We start from the raw sequence: 22,634 nt of genomic DNA, 5'->3' as shown, positions 1-22,634 counted from the left end.
GTTTAACGTTTTGAATGGAATTATGGAAATAAATAAACTTTTCCATGATATAATTTCTTTTTTGGAAAGGGTCTGTATATATATTGCTTCAAAAATCATAGTTGGAGATACAAGAGACCTTGAGCATTTATTTAAAGAATTAATAGCCTAGCGTAGGTAGAATAATTCGGTCCAGATGGGTGACCTCTGGTGGCTGATGTTTAGAGCTCATCTTTAAAAAAATATGTTTGTTTTTTTGTGTGGTTTTTTTTGCCTGTTCTTCTATGCAAAAATCCTCAATTTTTTATTGGATAGAGACTCTTTGTGAAAAACATATCTTTTTTTAATTCATATCACAGATACTTACTGGGATTTGGATCTGGGCTTTGCTGTGGGTTGTGATATATGTTCCAGGTCACTTTGGTTTGGAAGACAAACCATCATCCAAGTCCCAGTGCTATTGTGGATTTCATAATTTTCCACCAGTAGATTTTGTATTTACCTCCGTTCATTATTAATATCATGAGTTTTCCAGTCATCTTAACAGATAAAATATAACTGAAGGATCCACTACCACATTTTACAACAACCTGAATTCATTTTATTTGCCATGGTAAGTTGCATTTACAAAGAATTTGCCTTTCTCCAAAAACAAGTACATATATAATACGGTAAGACATTACATAGAATCCACAATCAATATTTAAACAATACACAATATGTTCATAGCAATGACTATACATGAAGAACAATACAATCAATATTATGTGTTACTATTATTGAAGGACTTATGGTTTCATTATGACGTCACATTAGGATTGTAAACGTAAACTTAATGAGTATTAAAGACTCACTAACACTGAGTCTTTGATCCAGCGTACATTTATTGCATTGGAAATGTTCGTATATATCTTTATGCTGTATTTTTGAATAACTTAAAAAAAATTCTTTGATGAACTGCTTTAATGTTCTATTGTCGTTAGTAGACAGGGAATGTAAGCCATTGTTGCATTCTGAAGTTCAAAATGATGTTACACAATGAGCGTTGCGTTAAAGTTCCCCTTTGTCATCTAAACTCATTGTCTATGACTGACTTCTTCACTGAGTTGCAGCTCTTCCATGGAAAGTTACGTAAAAGTGGTTTTACTGACTTTTTACTTACAATTATGTGAGATGCGAGATTTTTTTCGAGACACATTTGCACTGGATCATTGACATGAATTTACAAGAAATGTATCAGAGAAGACAAAAAAAAAAAGTATAGGCTGCAATTACTAGATGCATAACGTGTCACTTAATATGCAAATTATTTATGATATACACTCACCTAAAGGATTATTAGGAACACCATACTAATACTGTGTTTGACCCCCTTTCGCCTTCAGAACTGCCTTAATTCGTGGCATTGATTCAACAAGGTGCTGAAAGCATTCTTTAGAAATGTTGGCCCATATTGATAGGATAGCATCTTGCAGTTGATGGAGATTTGTGGGATGCACATCCAGGGCACGAAGCTCCCGTTCCACCACATCCCAAAGATGCTCTATTGGGTTGAGATCTGGTGACTGTGGGGGCCATTTTAGTACAGTGAACTCATTGTCATGTTCAAGAAACCAATTTGAAATGATTCAAGCTTTGTGACATGGTGCATTATCCTGCTGGAAGTAGCCATCAGAGGATGGGTACATGGTGGACATAAAGGGATGGACATGGTCAGAAACAATGCTCAGGTAGGCCGTGGCATTTAAATGATGCCCAATTGGCACTAAGGGGCCTAAAGTGTGCCAAGAAAACATCCCCCACACCATTACACCACCACCACCAGCCTGCACAGTGGTAACAAGGCATGATGGATCTATGTTTTCAATCTGTTTTACGCCAAATTCTGACTCTACCATCTGAATGTCTCAACAGAAATCGAGACTCATCAGACCAGGCAACATTTTTCCAGTCTTCAACTGTCCAATTTTGGTGAGCTCGTGCAAATTGTAGCCTCTTTTTCCTATTTGTAGTGGAGATGAGTGGTACCCGGTGGGGTCTTCTGCTGTTGTAGCCCATCCGCCTCAAGGTTGTGCGTGTTGTGGCTTCACAAATGCTTTGCTGCATACCTCGGTTGTAATGAGTGGTTATTTCAGTCAAAGTTGCTCTTCTATCAGCTTGAATCAGTCGGCCCATTCTCCTCTGACCTCTAGCATCAACAAGGCATTTTCACCCACAGGACTGCCGCATACTGGATGTTTTTCCCTTTTCACACCATTCTTTGTAAACCCTAGAAATGGTTGTGCGTGAAAATCCCAGTAACTGAGCAGATTGTGAAATACTCAGACCGGCCCGTCTGGCACCAACAACCATGCCACGCTCAAAATTGCTTAAATCACCTTTCTTTCCCATTCTGACATTCAGTTTGGAGTTCAGGAGATTTTCTTGACCAGGACCACACCCCTAAATGCATTGAAGCAACTGCCATGTGATTGGTTGATTAGATAATTGCATTAATGAGAAATTTAACAGGTGTTCCTAATAATCCTTTAGGTGAGTGTATACAATTCAAGCAGTAAAGACATTTATTTAATGTGTTACTTTATTGAGTCATTTGTTCTTTTTTTTGTCAATAAATATGACATGGCACAAAGACAAGAACAATTCCATCAAATAACATGGAAATGTAAACATCAATTGCATTTCTAGTGAATGTAATTCCTTTCATCATTTTCAAAACATTTCAATTCAGGTAATGATAAATTTTAATCATATCTGGATAAAAAGTTAATTTATTGACTAGTTTTATTGGATAGGTTACTACAGTTCAACAGTGTTAATCAGTGTCTTTTTGCCTCTGTTATCTAATCTATTGTGACTATAATTTCTAAGCACAGAAACTAACTAAAACTTTTTTATGTAATGTAAAAGAACGGTTCAATAAAATAACAATATAGCTACAGTAGCTAGTGATTTAAATTAAAATTTTCTTCTTCTGAGATAACAGAGCATGAAAGTGATAAACCAATAAATGACTCATTCCACTTTCTTTTGTTAGTTCAGTCACTTTGGACATCCCCTTCTCTGTAAGATGGAAATATCACTTCCCATTCACTTGTCACGCTGAACAAAGATCAGCAAATGGTGTAAGACTTAATTATAAACTTTAGGTTTAAAAAAAAAAAAAAAACCCTGAGTGTGTGACTCACCTCTTTTTGCAATTTCGGCAGATATCTGAGAAAAAGAGGAAATTGTTTTCGGGTTTTTTCTTTTTCTTTTTCTTCAGCGACTATGTTATAGAGAGACAATTCAGACATGAACAATACAAAGATGTCAATAAATGTTGAGAGGTTAATAATTAGTAGCATAACTGTCTGTAGGCTATTTCCACTCCCTGTTATTGTCTTCCACTTGTATTTTGTATAGGTTTTATGATGTTGTTCATGTGGTCACATCACATGTCAAGGGAAAAAATAAGCGATATCTTTATGAGTCCCGTCTGATGCCAGATGTGCAGTTGTTAGATGTGTTAAGAGTTTATTAAAATGGCTTCATAAACCACACCAATTACTCTCACCCTTAGATGACCTGTTTTAGTTCACCCCGACTTTGGCGATATTTACAACACTAATTCAACAAGACCCTTGGAAATTATAAAAAAAAATTCACGATTCATCTTTCCACCTTATTTTTAATGTAGCCTAAGAGGGGGCGCGGCTAAATAGTATAGGCTATTTCTGCTATGAATAATAGTATAAACTGCTAATACATATAAAAAAAAAAATAATTGGAATACGGTCCTCAATTTGTTTTTCACGACTACGTGACTTTGTTAAAAATAGCAGGGGATTTCTTTGAACTCAGCCAATAAGACACGACATAAACAAGTGACGTCATGAGCACGCGATCTAGGGACGGGCTCTCGATTCCTTTCATTTTCTAAAGACTATAGATCTTTTCTATCCATGACAGCAAATTACAGCAAATGAATCTAGTCGAGCAGTCTCAGTGTCCTCAGCATTCCAGCAGAGAAGCTGACTGAGTCCTGAGGAATGGCTCAGGTCAGGCATCTGCAGATGATTGATGAGAAGGACTTGCGAGACGTAGTTTTGGTCAGAACGAGTGTAGGTGCGTGTTTGCGAGGCCGTCTCGGAAGAACAGGACGCAAAGTGGCTGTCAAGTTAATCAAGGATAGGTAAAGTGCATTTTCATTCATCATACCTGTGGCAGATAATTTTTGCACGTTTATTTGTTGTGCTTTGCATAGCAAATATAGGTCTATTCTATATAGCCTATAGGCTACTATATAAAAAAATGAATTAAAATATAAGATTTAAGTCGTAGTAAATTAAGAGTTACTAATAAGGCATTAATAGGAATTAATAATAATAATTCATGTTCATATGAATACGTATTAAAACAAAATGCTATTAAATATTGCTGTGGAGCAGCTAAGGGTATTTCCAAGAAATGGAAAACAAAACTTAAATGCTTTGTATGTGTGTGTGTGTGTGTGTGTGTGTGTGTGTGTGTGTGTGGTATCAGTAAATGGATTGACAGGTTAAAGAAAGTAGGAATGTTGGGCCAGGTGTGCGCTGAGCAAGTACTGGTCCCGTTGGGTGTGTACACAAGTTCAGCTCACTCTCTAGTGGGGTTGGTGTGGGACTGGATGGCTGAAGGATCTCTAGATTCCACACTGCATGATGTAAGCACTTAAACAATGCACTTCATTTAAAAGATAATTTTAGTCACAGACAGGTGTGTAAAAAAAATACCTGAAAGCAGGAAGTGTGAAAATTTGTTTTTGAATTGTGGAGGTGTGTTCATGTTCCTGACAGTGAGAGAATGGAAACCCCCTGGGCAGGGAACTGTCTAGTAATGTAACTGTAGCCTACTAAAAATAGTACCACAAACAGAAGTTTTATAGAGCAGTAGCATTCCAATACAATACATTAGCATTTTAGTAGTTGTTGCATCATCATCAGTGATATAATTCTTATTGTTAGGAAATGTCTCTCTGTGGATTCTACCAGTCTTATTTCATAAAACTGCATGTGATCATTTTTTTTCGCTTTCTTAAGACAAATCTGTACCCAGAGCTTTCTATGGCTCTTTGTCTTCGGATCCTGTTGGATGTTGCTGAAGGTTTAGCCCATATCCATGCCATTCCGCTGCCTCATGGAGCCCTGAAAGCTACTAATGTTCTTCTAGACCAACAGTACCATGCCAAAGTATTGCCATAGTCCAAAGTTCTTTAAAATATTTATTTTTGTGTGCATATGCTTTACCATTTTTCTTACTTTTATAATATGTGTGTGTCATTATAGTTGTGTGACTGGGGTCAAGAGATAGACATGCACTTGACCACTTCTAATAGCCTTGGGCCATGTGTCAGAGATCTGGCTTATATGTCACCTGAAGTCTTACAAGGTGCTGTTCCTTCTGTGGAAGCGGATATATATAGGTGAGGTGCATTATTTCGCAATTCTAGAGTGTTTCAGCTGTATATTAGAGTTGAATTGTTGTGTTAATTTAAGCGTTGTAATGATTCTACAGTTTTGGGGTTCTGCTGTGGGAAACACTGAATAGAAAGCGTCCATGTGAAGGTATGTTGTCATCTCTTCAAAGCATCTTGTCTTATTCTGGGAAAAGGATTTTTCAGTCATTCATTGACCTGAAACATTTCCTTTAAATTTGTTTTCATACAGGTATTGATCAGCTTCAGACCAAATTAGAGCTTGGTTTAGGGGTTGACCTTCTGCCCCTAATGACCCCTCAAAACCATACTCTTACCCAGCTTATCGTTAGATGCTTGAAGAGTGAACCTCGAAAACGGCCATCGGCTGAGGGTTAGTTACAGCTTTTTTTATGGAGCTTAGAGGTGTTATTTAAAATTTTCTCATCACTTATTATTTTCTGCTCATACAGAGTGTGCAGTGGTTCTAAGGACAGCTTTGGCTGCATTTGATCCTCAGACTTTGACTGAAGATGTTCTTCATCTGAAAAAATGCAAGGTACTTGTTGAAGAATTAATGAGCTTAATAATACTTTTATATAGCGGGGTCCAAAAGTCCACATTACAAACAGATTTTTTTCATTGTAGTCTGGAAATAAGTTTAAAGTCGGCATGAGACATATCTGCTTTTCTTCCCTATTGTGATGTACAACCAAGTAAAACAGCTTTTCAAAAATTGTAGGTCAGAACTTGATTTTGTCCATCAGGAATTGATTTGATGTTTTCTCTATTTGCTAAAGGGATAACTGGAATGGAAGTTATTGTTTTAGATTAAAGATTATGAAGGCACATGAATTAAAAATAATGATGTGCACGGATAAATCGGTTATAATAAACACGGCAATATTCTATAAAAATATGAATTATCCATTTTAATTACATGGTGACTTAAAGGAAACAAGAAAACACATTAAGATTTCCTGGTCACTAATTGTATAAACATTATAATACTCTTTCCAAATGGTCAGATGTTCTGGATTCCATTGAAGCACAAGATGCTCTTTCATTCTCAAATGCTATGCTGGAGATCAGGTTTTACAAAAACTTGTGGAAAACAAAACAAAAAACTTTTACAAAACACAGCTCGAGTGCTGCTGTGATTAAAGCAATACGAGTACAAACTGAATACTAAAATTTTCTCATCAACTTTTCACCCAATTGTTATGCAGAAGTATTCAGTGATAAGCATTTTCACTAGTCTGAGATTTGTGAACCCCACTTTGTGAATGTTGAATATTATATTGTTTAAATTCAAATGTATTTTAATACAGATGTGAGGGATTGTGTATTTATTAGGTGGTAATGATTATTTGTGGCTTGTGTATCTGTCTGTTTCACCAGGAGAGGAGGCTACTGAGCTGTAAAATGCAATCGTCCTGGGAGTTGCCTATTGAACTACATAACCTAGAGGTAAGACAACTGCTGCAGGTTTTACTTCATTTGGTGTAGAACTATTCTCTCTTTTTTAAATTAGAATATGGGATTGTTGAGCAAGTACTCAGTCCAATGCTATATTTTGTATTGTGTGTGTTCATTATGAATTATGTGCAAATATAACACTTCTTACAGCAAAACAGAGGTCCAAAAACTAGCTTGGGGTGTTCGGGGCCCCCCTGGAAAAAAAAATCACTTTATCTACATTTGTTCATTTTAAGATGTCTGAAGGGCAAAGATTGGACAACAACTGCTTTAAAACCATGTTAGTCTTTTTAATTTTCTACTGTGTTAGAGAAAAAAGAAAACGCATGGCATGAAAAGGTTAATGTAAAATAGCATTTGGGTTTGAAGTGACAAAATTTGAATAGATAAATCTTTGATTTGATTGGGCATCTCTGTAATTTTGACATTGCGCTGTTACAACTGTTGATCAGCATAAATGAGAAAGTTGGTTATCTTTGTGTTGTAGAACATTTTTGCCGCACCAAAGTACAGTTATTTAATGACTTTTATTATACACCTCTGGGATCTCAATGGTTGGTACGGCCATGCTTTTGACCGTTGAACGTCTTTTACCACCAACAGGACAATAGTTGCAGAGGTCCCACAAAACAATTGACCTCAAAAGTGATTCCACAGAATGAAACTCTGCCAGTATCTTCACTGAAGGCAAAAGGAAAGTCCTCTCCGCCATTGGCAACAAGAGATTTTCCTCAGATTGGGTGCTTTAGGGGTTAGTCACCACTCTTTTAATAGTATTTTGAATACATTTTCATGTAAAATGTCTTATAAGTACATTTTCCCTGCTCATGTCTTCATAGATACTGGAAAAAGTTCAGTCCAGTCCAGTAACTCCTGCAGTAATCATGGTCTCATTCAGATTAATGGGCGTTGTGGAATTTCCCATAGACAGAGTCCCACATCTTTAAGGTCCCCATGTGTTTCCTCCTCAACGCTGTTTCAGAGCACCCCACAACACAACGCTAGCAACCAGGGTAAGCAATTAGTTCTGTCTCCAAAATGTCCTAACAGTCATTTTGTTTGAATCTCTCTAATTCCCTCCATTCCTGTCCTGCACATTTCCAACATATGAGTTTGGACCACAAACATAAACATGCCATTGTTGCATACTTTAATCCATCTGGAAAAGAGCTCTGCTCTCTATCAGTCTAAATTGCCTGGTGTATTTTAGTTAAATAAATCTGGAGGAGCTTTGTGTACATATTGTGTACACACTGTTGGCATAACTACCTGGACAGAGCAAATGTATCAGTTCTTGTTTGTGTTGTGCCTTTACATGTGCGCAGTAAGCAGTTCTGTGGGACTGTGCTCGCTCGCTTCCTGAAGGACTGCCCCACTAATGCCTTATCTGTGTCCAGTGTGTTTCCTCTCTAGAGGGTTTTTGTTTTTCTCAGAATTAGTCTTGTTTTGTTCATTAGGTAGTATAGAAGGTTTTGTCGCAGTGAAGTAACTGGTTAAGAGTAAAGGCAATTTAGAAAATACACTACCGTTCTAAAGTTTGGGGTTGGTAAGATTTTTAAAATGTTTTTGAAAGAAGTTTCACAAAGGCTGCATTTATTTAATCGAAAATGCAGTAAATACCGTAATATTATGAAATATTATTACAATTTAAACTAACTGTTTCCTATTTCAATATATTTAAAAATGGAATTTTCAGCATCATTACTCCAGTCTTCAGTGTCACATGATCCTTCAGAAATCATTCTAATATGTTGATTTGATGAAACATTTCTTATTATTATCACAGTTGAAAACAGTTGTGCTGCTTAATATTTTTGTGGAACCTGTAATACTTTTTTTTATTTGATGAATTTCAAATATTTTTCTAACATTATAAATGTCTTTAATGTCACTTTTTGATCAATTTAATGCATCCTTGTTTAATAGAAGTATTAATTTTAATATATTTAGTGTATCTTTTATTTGGATAGTTGTATTATATGATTGATTTGACTGCTCTGACTTTATTGGATGAGAACTGAACTGAGCTGGATGATGACATTGTTTTCTCCAGAGCTGCTTTATAGATTCAGTGAACTGATTTCATCTGAATAATGACTTTGCTTTTGTCTTTTTTTATTTGGATTACAGCAGAACTGAACTCTGCTTGCATCACTGAATCGTTATTTTCCTGTTTATCACTGTAAAACTGCTGTATTGTATAAAGCGCTATATAAATAAAAGTGACTTGATTTGTCTGCAAACTTATGTTCCTGCTAAATTATGTGCAATATTCTTGCAGAATTTAAAAGATTCATGAAAACACTATTGACTATACTCTAATGCTACCTCTTTCTCTAGTTAAATGTGAACTGTCTGTGGGAAGGAGCTGTTGCCGGCTTCTGCAAGAGAGACGAGAGGCCATTGTTCGCTGCATGACTGAAGGACGACTCAACAACCTACTTGACGTGTTACGTGCTAGACATGCTGTGACCCGTGAGACGTATGAGATCATCACTGCGGCCTTGACCTTGACTGCACGCACGCGCTGTTTGCTTGATATCTGTGCCTGCCTTGGTGAAAATGTTGCTATCTTGGTGGCCACAACTTTAGGTTTAGTATCCACTGAAAATACTCAAACCGCCCAGAGGTGGCAGTCTGGTTAAATTTGTACATTAGTTTACATTAGTGTTGTAATGCAGTAACTGCACACGAAACAATTGATATTAGATTTGTTTGCCTGTATAATGTGTCATGAATATGTTGAGATTGTTATTGTGTTCTTAATTAGACAAGTCTGTAAGAGATGAAGAGAGGTCAGATCCTCTGGAAGGGAATGCTGCCATGCAGTTTTATTCTTTTTAATCAAAAAATATAATCAAATGTAACACCCAATGTAAAGGGTATTGATGATCTAATTGTTTCCCAGTTCACAAACTGAAGGGATTATTCAAATGACTTTGAACATTATCATGTCATGATGAATGGGCAATTACAGATGTGATTACATTCCTTTGAAGAGAAAAAAAAGTCAACAGCGCAAAACCAGATTATTTTCAAAGGAACTTTTGTGAAAGGTAAATCATTCTTAATCATTCTTAACAGCTTTATAACTTTCACACTCAGTTGCTGTTAATATTGAAACTTGTTGTTTTAGCCTAATATATTCTTTTGATAGACTCATCAAATATTTTACGTTTCTTTCTACAACCATATTTATCTTGAGTTTTTGTGTGTACCACACATTTTCAAGGTTGCGTGTTTTTGATGTTAGACTTAAATTTGTGCATGTTGCACAACAGACGCAGTAGTTTCTGATTGTAGTGTATCTTGCAACAAGACATTATTTTTAAAAGCATTTAACAGTATTGGTTGGTGCTCTATGTATGTAGCACGGAATGTATAAAGCAAGAATATGAATAAAGTATTCATGTATGGAAAAACAGATATGGTGTAAGAAATGTCATTAAATGTTCACACTGTTTTGTGATCTGTTGTGTCTTTAATAACACAGTTTAACAGTATGTGTCCCTTCAGCATTTCACATGAACTCATATGTTAGATCCACTTCTTGGAGAACAGTTATTACTTGGTATTACTGTCATGTCAATACCATGCCACATACCTCCTCACAGACTATCTAATTGCATGGATGGTCTTTACGCTGAAGGGCATGAATGGACCTTGCTATAGGGGCCTTTACAAACATTGCAATATGAGATGTGAAATGTCATTGACATGAAATTTCAAGCTGCTTCAACAGATGTGACATACTACTTTTTTCTGTTTTTAATTATTAGAATGATTATGAACAATGAATGCTACATGCTCATAAAATAAATTACATGGAGCTTTTGTATTGCTAAGTGCAACATAATTTTCACACCACAGGGCAATTTAAAATGAAGCAGTGAAGGTAAAATGTGATTAAAAGTAATGGTAACCATTCACAGGACCTAAAATACTATTCCCTTACACAAATATGCTTATATACTTTTTATAATATATTTTCTTATTATTATTTTTTGTTGTTGCAAGAAATTAATACTTTTAAGAAAGTATGCATTAAATTGAGTAAAAGTGACAGTTATGGCATTTATAATGTTAAAATAATTAAATTTCAAATAAATTATGTCCCATTGAACTTTTTATTCATCAAAGAATCCTGAAAATAAATTGTAAATTGAAAAGAAAAATTGTATGCAAACTGTTTTCAACATCGATAATAATAATAAATGTTACTGCAGCACCAAATCAGTATATTAGAAATTGTTTATTTAAGGACGTTATTTTTTCCAGCTATATGTCGTTTTAGAAAAATGTCGACAATCAGTGACACAGAACAGAACTATTTATAACGTTTGATTTAGATTATAAGTATAATTCAAATCTGTAATTTAAAAAATCATTAGGTTTGTTTATTCTTTTATATCCTTTCCTCTGAAGCAAAACCTTATTTCTCACTTTTAAGCAAATCGCCGGACATTAAATGTATCAGGTGTGAACCAGCGTTAATCAGAATCAAACACATGCATAAGAAACCATTACTTTTAATGGTTCGCTTTTGGCTGCAGGACAGCACATAAAAGCTGACAAGCTGGGTTGATCTGTCTGATTTGCAACCCACCCACGTGACCTCGATTTTTACCGGTATCACGTGACTTTCTTTGGCAGCTTGCCCATGGTGTATCTGCTGTAGTTAAAGATGCTGCTGTGTCTGCTGCTAATGTCACCAGTTAGACAAAGACGATAAAGAAAGGACAGGACAAGGTAAGAACATATTTGTGTTTTTAACTTTACGCTTAAAGAATAAGAAGGGCTGAACAGGTTGTGTTAAATCGGCAAAAAAAAAAAAAAAAAAAAAATCCCTTTTTTAATTCCATTTTACTTATTTCTCCTAAACGCCCAAATTTAATGTTTTCAAAATGTTCAATGCAAAGCGGAGAGGGGAATATCTGCGTTCAAATGACGCAGTGGTCGTGTCTCATATTCTACGTTAGAAAAACAGGATGTAACGTTAGCGTCTCATCTCGTCGATTACTAAATGCTTTACCTTTATTCAAGCCATTCTCTATGATGACATTTACTTTCTGAACAAGTGATTTATAAGCGCTGTATTAATTAGCCCACCACTCCAAAATCGTACACACAGTAACGTTACAGAGTCAGACTGCCTTACAATGTTTAAAACACGCTGATACGGTTGTTTTGTTGAACAGCTGATTTGCTGGAGGGGATGACGGATGAACTCAACGCTAACGTTAAAGTCTCGTAATACATCGTAATGCAGTTTCAGAAACTTGTTTATTCATTTCTTTATTTTGTGTGTTAGCTGATGACATGTTATGTAATATCTTATTTTGCAGAGCTCTATCTTTCTTTTCTGTAACTCGACACTGAAGTGCGTCTTGTAACAAAGAGGGTTGCCATATTCTAACTTGTTTTGATCGCGGGGTGCCAAGTTGTTGTTGTTTTTAAGTGATTTTTAAAACCATCTTTTGTTTATGTGCTGCCAAAATTAGCAATTTCTTGAGAATAGTGTGTTAATGAAAAGTTATGACAATTACTGGTTTCTGAAAACAAAACAAAACAAAAAACGGCTGAAATGAAATAACGCTAAAACCAGCCTAGGTTGGTTGTCTGGTCTTCGCTGGTTTAAGCTGGACTTCCAGCCTGTTCAAGCTGGTGTTCAGCTGGTTTTAGCTGGTCTCCCATCTTGACCATCTAAGACCAGCCTGGTTAGTTGAAAAAAAGTGTCCAAAACCAGTCTAAGTTAGTTTGTTGGCTGTTTTTAGCTGTTTTTTTTTCAGCAGGGTAACTTACTACTTCAAAAAATGCTTAAAATGAATAACAAACAACGTGGACCTTATTTGCTATATTTAATAAGACATGAATGACAATGAGACTTTGAGGGATAGACATCCAGTACAGTAAGTTTTCTGAGCGTTAAACATTTAGCTGATGCAACATGGAAAATGCGTCTTTCCAAAACATTTCCCGAAAGAGAGATCTACAACACATATTCAAACACACACTTACAGTATTTATACTTCCATTTAAATATTTACCTGTGAGGTTTAAACATATTATCTTGTGCTTATCAGTCTGTATCAAACAGATAAGCTCACAATAAGAAGAAAACATCAAAAGCATCAATCAAAAGCCAGACAGGTTTCCACAACAAGGCCCCTTGGCTCATTCAAAGTCAAATCTAAAATGATGTCATTGAGTATCCAAGACAACGACAGTGGACTGCCTTTACCACTGTAAACTGTGTCATGTGTGCAGATGTTTTTGTGAATTTTACAGTTCTGGGAAACCTCTTCTAGGATGGGAAACAACCCTTAGGGCAGGAAAACTCTCTGGGGAGAGTTTGGGAAAAATTGAATCAGTGCTTGTTTATCAATTGCTTGCTACCATTACATAATAATTAAAAATGATATGCCCTCAGTTTGAAAGACAAGCTAGGGTGGACTGTTGGTTTTCGAACACACTTAGTGTAATGACCGCTTTACAAGGATAAATGTTGATGTACGTGGTTCAAGCCAAATAATCAGAGGAATGTGCTATCAGCTCTCCACAGTAGGAGAGGTGACAGCAGCGGACATCTTGTGCTTAATCATTTATAGAGGGTCAACAAACAGTCAGGACTAAATGTGATTTCCCTCATTTGGAAAGCCATATAGACCCTGATTAAACTTGCACGTTAACATATCGTGTACATATGATGCAAATTTTTCACCTTCTGATTGGGAGATGGGTTGTGAAATGTTTGAAGAAAGAAAAACTTTCTTGTTTACGTAATATCAGTGATGCAATCTTCACACTAGTTTTTCGTCAATTAGCTACAGTACATTTAGCACGTATGCAATATACTCATCACAATGACCTATACTGACTTCACACCATCACTAGACATTAGAGACCAGATGTGACTTTTTAATTATGTATGGGTTATTGCTTTGATTCCCAATGTTTTTTTTTTTTTTTTTACCTCCACCATATCTTGTAAAACTTGTATGACTGTCTTTCTTCAGTGGAACACAAAATAATATATTTTGAAGAATGTTTCTTTGGAGAAATGTTTTTTCCATACATTGAGAGTTAGTGGGGTCCAAAACAACACAAAGCCCATTGCAATTATTTTATTTATTGTAGGCTATTTATTTATTAAAAAAAGTTTTTTGCCTTTATTTGTATATTTTCAGTTTCATTTTAGTTGAAGTTTTAGTGATTTTGTCATGTGCTTTTGTCATTTTTATTAGTTTTATATTTAATATTGTGTCATTTTATTAGTATTTTAATATTATTTAGCTTTATTTAGTTTTTTTGTATTTACTTAAACTTGTTTCAGTTAATTGTCATTTCCAATTTTAAGTCATTTATATTATATTTTAAGTTATTTCACCTTTTATTTAATTTACAGAAAATTTATTTTAATAGTTTTAATTTTTTTAAAGTTAACAATAGCTACACTTGCCCATTGACTTTCATTGTATGGACAGAAAACCCACTGAGACATTATTATTATTATTTTTATAATTTTTTCTCAAAATATCTTCTTTTGTGTTCCACAGAAGAAAGTCATGCAGGTTTGGAATGACAATTGGGTAAGCAAATGATGACAGAATGTTCCTTACATAATTTTTTTTCTGGTTTGTCTTCTCTGTCAAATTAGATAAGGCCGACGAGGGCCGCTTCTATCTCCGCGCACCAACACGTACGTCTGTGGAACAGGATGGAGAACGACACTGAATCTAAAAAACTGAACGGCCAGCCTGAGGGTCCTGCAACCCTTTCAAAACCCAAAGAGTGCATGCAGCTCAAAAAGGAAATCTCGCTCCTGAACGGCATCAGCCTCATCGTGGGGAACATGATTGGCTCAGGCATATTTGTGTCACCAAAGGGCGTTCTCATCTACAGCTCTTCCTACGGACTGTCTCTAGTTATCTGGGCCATCGGTGGCATCTTTTCAGTGGTAGGTGCTCTCTGTTATGCCGAGTTGGGCACAACAATCACCAAATCTGGTGCCAGCTACGCCTATATCCTGGAGTCTTTTGGAGGCTTCATAGCGTTCATACGTCTGTGGACATCGCTGCTCATCATCGAGCCCACGAGTCAGGCTGTTATCGCCATCACCTTTGCCAACTACTTGGTTCAGCCGCTCTTCCCCACCTGCGAGCCGCCCTATTCTGCTTCTCGACTTATTGCTGCAGCCTGTATCTGTGAGTAAGGTGTACATACCATACTGTACATACCATACTGCACCCTTATTTTTCCACATTTTTAATGTCTTTCTCACGCTAGTGTTCTCTCTCTGTTTTCTCACCCTGAGATCTGATAAGCTGCTGAGTCCCATTAAGGTCTAACTTTTAAAATGTCATGGGGCAGTTAATGAATAACTTGTTTTTGAGTTCATGGAGCCCATTCTTCTGGTTCTGTGGTGCCTCTCCTGTTATACCTGTTTCACTTGGATACCTTCAGCAGCCTCATTAGACATGCCTTTCTAAATGAAAGAAACATTACTGTTGCCATGAATACCACCAAACTCGTTTTACTTCCTACTAATCCATTCAAGTTGTAATAATAGTTTAACTGCTGTCCTATCATTTGGCTTTAGGGAGTAACCATTGTTGTCATTCATTGCGCATTCAATTTACTTTTCAGATTAATTATGTCAACATATATTTATTCTTATGCTATTGCTAACATGCTTACTATTCATGATGTTTCAGGCCTGCTGACCTTTATTAATTCTGCTTATGTCAAGTGGGGTACCAGGGTGCAGGATGTCTTCACTTACGCCAAAGTGCTGGCCCTCATTGTCATTATTATCACTGGGATAGTGAAAATGTGCCAAGGTAAAAAAAAATGTACTCTACACAATCAGAAATCTTATAAAGATGTTTTTGTAAATGTTTTACTTGTTCATGTCTGAGCCAGATGTTGCTCAAATTGTGAGATTTGATTCAGCTTAAAGGGATAGTACCCTCATATCCAAACCTGTATGACTTTATTTCTTCTGCAGAACATACAAAAAAGATACTGAAAATGTCTCTTTTCTTTTGTTTGTTTTTTCTTCCATTCATACAATGGAAATCAGTGGTAATCAAAACTGTTTGGTTACCAGCATTCTTTAAAATACCGTATTTTGTTTTCTGTAGAAGAAAGAAAGGCACACAGGTCTGAACAGTAGAGTGAGTAAATGATGACATCATTTATTTCTTTTAGTTTATTTAACAGAGACCGTGCACACAAATAAGCATTACTGTAAATGCGGCAGAGTTCGTCTAAAGCAGGGGTGTCCAATCCTGCTCCTGGAGGGCCACTGTCCTGCAAAGTTTAACTCCAACCCTAATTAAACACACCTGAACCAGCTAATCAAGGTCTTACTAGGCATACTAGAAACTTCCAGGCAGGTGTGTTGAGGAAAGTTGGAGCTCAACTCTGCAGGACAGGACTCCAGGACTGAGTTTGGACTTTCATCTGTAGTCCCTGGACAGAATTTTCAAGTCAACCTAAAAACAAACACAAAATGTGAAGTCAAAAAAAAAAAAAAAATCATGTTATAAACATGCAAAAGCATACAGTATGCATAGTACTGTATATTTGATATTTAAATCCAAATAACACTATAAGAGCAAAACCGCAATACAAAGTGTTCTAAGAAATGTTAATCTTGAGGATCCGCTAAACTTTTCAGTACTTTCGTAATGTTTCCCACACAGGTTTCACAATGAACTTTGAGGATTCATTTCAAGGCTCGTCTCGTGACCCAGGAGATATCGCTCTGGCATTGTACTCGGCTCTTTTCTCGTACTCAGGCTGGGACACTCTTAACTTTGTCACAGAAGAGATTAAGAACCCTGAAAGGTACTTCTTTGAGACAGACTTGACCCTGTTGTGAACATACAGCATGAAAAAAATAGGTATTGATAATAAAGATAGCTAATACTTCTGTTCACGCGTGTCTCAGGAACCTTCCCCTCTCCATTGCAATCTCCATGCCGATCGTTACGATCATCTACATCCTCACAAACGTGGCCTACTACGCTGTGCTCGACATGAGTGCCATCCTTGCCAGTGATGCTGTTGCTGTGGTGAGTTCATAGACCTCTGTGTTGTCATAATGTTTGTATTGTCTGTAATCTAACAGCTAATATTTCCCACAGACGTTTGCAGACCGCACCCTGGGAGTGATGAGTTGGACCATCCCCATTGCGGTTGCTTTATCCTGTTACGGAGGTCTTAATGCTTCCATCATTGCTGCATCTAGGTCAGTCTAAAGCTTGATTTCAGAGATGGTCTTATAATTGGGAGATACAAGGGTCCATGGCTCAACCATTGGAAAAAGCTTAAAGGGGACATAACACACACAGTTTTTGCCAATCTCATGTTAATCTAGAGTACCTGTAGAGTAGTATTGCATCCTTCATATCTCCGAAGAGTCTTTAGTTTTATCAGATTTCTAAAAGACAGATACGCTGTACCGATTCTTTCCGAAAACAGCTGAGCTCCTGGTGGGCGTGCTGTGGGCGGAGCTAAAGAGTCACGCACAATACATCATCGCATTATCCCTGGATAACTTTTGATTCACTATACGTTCGTGTTAACATTATATGCAGTTATGCGCCAATTGCCAACAAAACAGACATTTGATGTTTCCTACCGGCTGAAATTCCTACTCATGACCTGGATATTTTAGCGCTGGAACCGCTTCATCTTTCAGTTTCAAACGATCCCAGTTTCAGACTGGGCCTGGTTTAAAAAACATTTGTCACCGAAATGCAAACAAACAAACAAACACACCCCGGATAAACTAACTGCATCTACTGTTCCTATAACACTGGGTTCTTTGGGAAGCTGAACAAGGTTATCTTTTCCTCACAACCACTGAAACTTATGCAAATCCTGAGGGAGTGTATTTGGCACAGAAATACTCTGTCATACGTCCAAATCATTTTTTTTTTTACTTTGGCCATGTTTAGCATGAGAATCCAACTCTTTAACAGTGTAAATTAGTCAGAATGCATGAAATAGCATTATACATCCCCTTTAACGGCTAACTTGAATTACGTGTGCCTTGGTAACCAATCACATTACAGCCTTGACATCATTGAATTTAGTTCAGAGTTGTGCGACAGTCAATCAATGTTTGCGGAGACCATAGAAATGAATGAGAAATGCAGTCAAATGAATCATACCTATCGCCCAATTGTCCGTGACTTCTCTTATAAAACAGCATTTTTTTCCCCGGTGTAAACTCTAAAAATAGATAAATCTTAAAATAATGTTTAAGAGCAAACATGTTGAAGATTAGCCCATGAGCTGTCGATTCATTCAATTTATTTCCTCACAAAAGCGGTTTATTCAGCGTAGTGAAGCATCTCCATTGACATCCAGAAAAAAAAGAAAAAAAAAGCCTTTTGTCTCCCTCTCTGTGTACCACAGCGTTTGCAAGTGTTATGCTTTTTTCAGATAAGGTTGCAGGCTTGCCTGCAAGTAGTTTTGTTGATTTCTACACACACCATCATGAAGAATTTACTCGCTTAATTTAGTCCTAATTTGCAAGTCGCTTTGGATAAAAGCATCTGCTAAATGACTAAATGTAAATGTAAAATTTAACTTAAAGGGCTAGTTCACCCAAAAATGAAAGTTCTGTCATCATTTGTTGTATTTTTCCATTCTATGGAAGTCAATGGGTTCCATCAACTTTTTGGTTACCCATATTCTTCAAAATATCTTCTTTTGTGTTCAGCAGAAGAAAGAAACTTTGGAACAACTTGAGGGTGAGTAAATGATGACAGCTTTTTCATTTTTGGGTGAACTAGCCCTTTAAGTCCACTCTATTTTCATAGTCTAAAGAGACTGATTGGGAGCTGTGTTGGTATTATATGTTTTGAAAATGCTCCTGTCCAATTGCAGTGGTTTATAGTTTTATTATTCCTCTTGAACCTCTGTTTTGTTCTTCAAGTTTATTCTTAATGACAGCTGTTAACCTCCAGGAGGAGGAACAGAGCTTAGTTCAGACCCTGTGGTTTTTATAGGAAGCCACTCAATTGCTCACACCATCTGGAGCAGCTTTCTGGTAATGACTGTGTGGGGGGCCTGCCACTATTCCATGTGTAAGATAATGAGATCTGAGGAGTGTTGAGAAATTTTGGGAGTGTTGAGAAAATATATGCAGTGCTGATGGGAATTCAGAGATGCTTTGGGAACCCAGTTTCATGTATGATATATTAGCATGAAATCTTCAAATAAAATAGATTTAGCTTTTTAGGTCATTAATGTGCGAGCATATTAGTGTGAAGATCATTTTCATGCAAAATGCAAACAATGTTTTTTTTTTGTGTGTAATTATGCATTTGGTTTGCATAATTGGTTTGCTTTCTCAGCACTTTGATTAGGTGCAGTGCTATTTCACTGTCACTATAAGATGACATTATAGTTTTTATATTTTTCTGTTTTCATTTGAACTTTTGTGGTGGTTTTTAGGATTTAAATAAAATTCTATATAGTTTTTTATTTCAGTTTTAGTTATTTTAGACAATTTAAAATGAGAAATGTTGCCTGTGGCAACTACTTAAAATAAAATAAAATGTTTAGTGTTTTTATATTTTATTTTATTTAAGTTCACGTTTATTTTAAGTTAACTTAATAACCCTTCTTGGGTGCATTGATACATTTGAATAAAGCAAGTCTCTTGCTGCTGCAGGTTGTTCTTCGTGGGAGCTCGAGAAGGTCATCTTCCAGATGCTTTGTCCATGATTCATGTGCAGAGATTCACACCAGTTCCTGCACTGCTATTTAACGCAAGTACATTTCAGTTACACTTATAACGCCTAATGCTTCTTAACATTCTCTCTTTATCAGAGACTTTTTCTGTGACTCTTTTTTTTTTTTTTTAAGTATTTAAAATGATATATTTTATATACAAGTTTTTTTTAACTTTCTATTACTACATTTAGTTCTTCAAATATAAGTGTTATTGTAGCATCTCACAGTCTGGGATGTTTGAGATTTTCTGTCTCCATCTAGTGGATCAAGTAACTAAGGTTGTGCTTTCTGTCTGCAGTGTGCCATGGCTCTGATCTACCTTACAGTGGAGGATGTTTTCCAGCTGATTAACTATTACAGCTTCAGTTACTGGTTTTTCGTTGGCCTATCTATCGCCGGGCAGATCTACCTTCGCTGGAAGGAGCCAGACAGGCCCCGACCACTGAAGGTGAGGCAGTAGACACTGTACAGATGGGAATTTTTTTTTTACCACCTTCATAACTTAACAATAACATGAAGAAGTGTGTGATGATTGTGCACACATAAACAACTATAGCCTACTATTATATGCACTATATTCAAAAGCTTGGGGTTAGGAAGATTTATTTTAAATACTTTTATTTAGCATTAATACTTTAAATCAGCAAGGGCACATTAAACTGGTTGAAAGTGACAGTAAAGATAGTGTAATGTTACAAATAAATGCGGTTCTTTTGAACTAACTTTAGAATCAAAGAATCCCAAAAATATATCATGGCTTCCACAAAAATATACTAAACAGCACATCTGTTTTCAACATTGATAATAACAAATGTAACTGCAGAACCAAATCAGCATATTAGAATGATTTCTTAAGGATCATGTGACTGAAGACGGGAGTAATTATACTGAAAATTCAGCTTTGCCATCACAGAAATAAATGACATTTTAAAATATATTCAAATAGAAAACGGCTATTTTAAATTGTATTTCTGTTTTTAGCATCTTAACAATTTAAAATCTTTAAAAATGACCCCAAACTTTTCATTGTAAGTGTAAAAAACAGGTTAGTTAGGACTTGGTTCAGAAACTTAAATGGAATAACTGTTGTTAAAAAAAGGGAAGATAGAAATCAGGTGCAATTTGAAATGGGACATTGAATGTGAAATAAAATGTTGTTTTCCTCTCCTCTCTTCCATGTTTGTGTGCGATCAGTTGAGTCTGGTGTATCCCATCATCTTCTGCATGTGTGTTGTGTTCCTAGTGGCTGTGCCACTTTATTCTGACACACTCAACTCACTCATTGGAATTGCTATTGCCCTCTCTGGAGTTCCTGTTTACTTCTTGGGTATCTATCTTCCTGAGTCTAAGCGCCCACCCATCATCACTAAATTACTAAGTAAGTACCAGACTTTAGCACTAAAACTTTAATTTCTTTACAAATTCAGAGCCAAAATGACAGTGGCAGTGATTGCATATAAAGTTGGCATGAAACGGAAGTTGTAATAGTCTTTCTTTCCCTATTGTGACGTATATTCGAGTGAAACGGCTTCTGTGATATTTCTGTGATCTCATGCGAGTGACAGGTTGTCCCGCCCTCGCGTCAAAAACACAATCAGGAAAAGAGATGTTGTTGTAAGAGGGAGAAAAGTTATTTTGATTAAATAATACAAGGGCACATACAAAATGAAATAATGATGTGCACAAATAAATAATTTATAATAAATATACAAATATTATTGATTTGTTCATTTTGATTTCATGTGAACTTTAACATGTGTCTCCCTTACACAGATGCCATCACCCGTTTCACCCAGTTCACGTGCTTTTGTGTGCTCACCGAGATGGACACCGTTGATTAGAACACTTGCACTCCTCTGACCCACAAACCCACTGGTTCAGGAGGAGGAAACCAACATCTGGAGATAAGGGAAAAAGATCTTCCACACTTTAAGACACAGATGCACTCCTAATGTCACTGCGTTTGGATTTTTATTTTAAGATGTCGGTTAAGGTCACGGTGCACTGCAAGTATTAGGAATACGACCTTATGAACCATATGGCATGAAAATGAAGGCCATTTTAAAGGTTCATAATGGTACCAGCGCGCTCATGATGCAAACGCAATCTGTATTCCTGAATTAGATTATTTATATGTTTATGTAACATTTTCCACCCTGTTTTTCTAACATGCTTTTATTTTAGAATCTAGTCTTTACAGTTTTTCAATTAATTTATACACATTTTTTAAGCGAGATATTTTATTTTCATCTTCCTCTTCTTGATTTACTTTCGCACAAATGTGTCAGTTCTTTTATATATATTTTTTCGTGTTTTCGGAGTTGGCCAGAGGTCCGTCCTGTGTAATTGCCCACATGCCGTAACTGGTTTTTAGGGGGAAGGTGATTGTACACAGTTGAACGTTCAAATCTGCTGCTATGCATGTAATGAAGCGTCACATTCACTTGTAGAAGAGGCTAGGTAAGAATAAAGATGAGTACATCAGATGTGCTGGAAACATTTGTCAACTCAATCTAGGAATGTTTTTTAAGTACATCTGTTCCAAATTTGGATATTTATCTGTATTTTTCAAATTCTGTTAACTTCAAATGGTATTCCAGATTTAAACACTGTAATTTTCTCCTTTTACAATACTAAGTGTCATGGGTTTCTGTAAAATCAGCCTGAAATGTCCATCAGCCAAACAAGCAATACTTTTTTTACTAGTGAAAATCCCAGTTAACTCAGGATGCAAGTCCAGAAGTAATTTAAACAGGTTATTCTGATGTTTGCCTTGTAGCGTGTCGCACACTGAAACCACACTGTCAAACTGTTTTTTATTTGCCTTAATGTACAAGTGTTTCTATTAATTTATTTCAAAAGAGTATCAAAACTTTTTTTTCTACCAGACAACTGTTTGAATAAATTAAATAATTCAAGAGATTTTCAGTTTAATTCTGAAGTCTTTATTTTTTTTTTATACACATCTACATATTTACAGGTATGT

The 22,634-nt window shown here is 36.1% G+C and overlaps 2 protein-coding genes across 2 annotated transcripts; both read left to right on the top strand.

Annotated features, from left to right (window-relative positions):
• Positions 1 to 3,834: 3,834 nt before the first annotated feature.
• Positions 3,835 to 10,360, top strand: LOC311287298 (receptor-interacting serine/threonine-protein kinase 2). Its single transcript, XM_084404027.1, has 11 exons — positions 3,835 to 4,153; positions 4,504 to 4,663; positions 5,040 to 5,189; positions 5,286 to 5,422; positions 5,515 to 5,564; positions 5,667 to 5,807; positions 5,887 to 5,972; positions 6,815 to 6,883; positions 7,496 to 7,643; positions 7,732 to 7,905; positions 9,233 to 10,360. The coding sequence occupies exons 1-11, from the start codon at positions 4,011 to 4,013 to the stop codon at positions 9,535 to 9,537; spliced, it is 1,563 nt and encodes a 520-aa protein (XP_084260153.1). The 5' UTR covers positions 3,835 to 4,010; the 3' UTR covers positions 9,538 to 10,360.
• Positions 10,361 to 11,484: 1,124 nt separating this feature from the next.
• slc7a6 (solute carrier family 7 member 6) lies at positions 11,485 to 22,570 on the top strand. Its single transcript, XM_084404504.1, has 10 exons — positions 11,485 to 11,641; positions 14,550 to 15,096; positions 15,607 to 15,732; positions 16,600 to 16,744; positions 16,848 to 16,971; positions 17,044 to 17,147; positions 19,587 to 19,683; positions 19,947 to 20,096; positions 20,843 to 21,026; positions 21,422 to 22,570. The coding sequence occupies exons 2-10, from the start codon at positions 14,610 to 14,612 to the stop codon at positions 21,487 to 21,489; spliced, it is 1,485 nt and encodes a 494-aa protein (XP_084260630.1). The 5' UTR covers positions 11,485 to 11,641; positions 14,550 to 14,609; the 3' UTR covers positions 21,490 to 22,570.
• The last annotated feature ends 64 nt before the right edge of the window (positions 22,571 to 22,634 follow it).

This window comes from Rutilus rutilus, assembly GCF_951802725.1.
Source record: "Rutilus rutilus genome assembly, chromosome: 3".
Classification (NCBI taxonomy): domain Eukaryota; kingdom Metazoa; phylum Chordata; class Actinopteri; order Cypriniformes; family Leuciscidae; genus Rutilus; species Rutilus rutilus.
This window is presented reverse-complemented; position numbering and strand designations above follow the sequence as displayed.

What these genes read in the sequence shown, in the direction of transcription:
- LOC311287298 (XM_084404027.1), top strand. Translation starts at nt 4,011, where the DNA reads ATGGCTCAGGTCAGGCATCTGCAGATGATTGATGAGAAGGACTTGCGA. An exon ending in TAGATTCCACACTGCATGAT is followed by an intron (nt 4,664 to 5,039) that starts GTAAGCACTTAA and finishes CGCTTTCTTAAG; the next exon opens with ACAAATCTGTACCCAGAGCT. An exon ending in TTCATCTGAAAAAATGCAAG is followed by an intron (nt 5,973 to 6,814) that starts GTACTTGTTGAA and finishes CTGTTTCACCAG; the next exon opens with GAGAGGAGGCTACTGAGCTG.
- slc7a6 (XM_084404504.1), top strand. Translation starts at nt 14,610, where the DNA reads ATGGAGAACGACACTGAATCTAAAAAACTGAACGGCCAGCCTGAGGGT. An exon ending in GAGATTAAGAACCCTGAAAG is followed by an intron (nt 16,745 to 16,847) that starts GTACTTCTTTGA and finishes CGCGTGTCTCAG; the next exon opens with GAACCTTCCCCTCTCCATTG. An exon ending in CATCATCACTAAATTACTAA is followed by an intron (nt 21,027 to 21,421) that starts GTAAGTACCAGA and finishes TCCCTTACACAG; the next exon opens with ATGCCATCACCCGTTTCACC.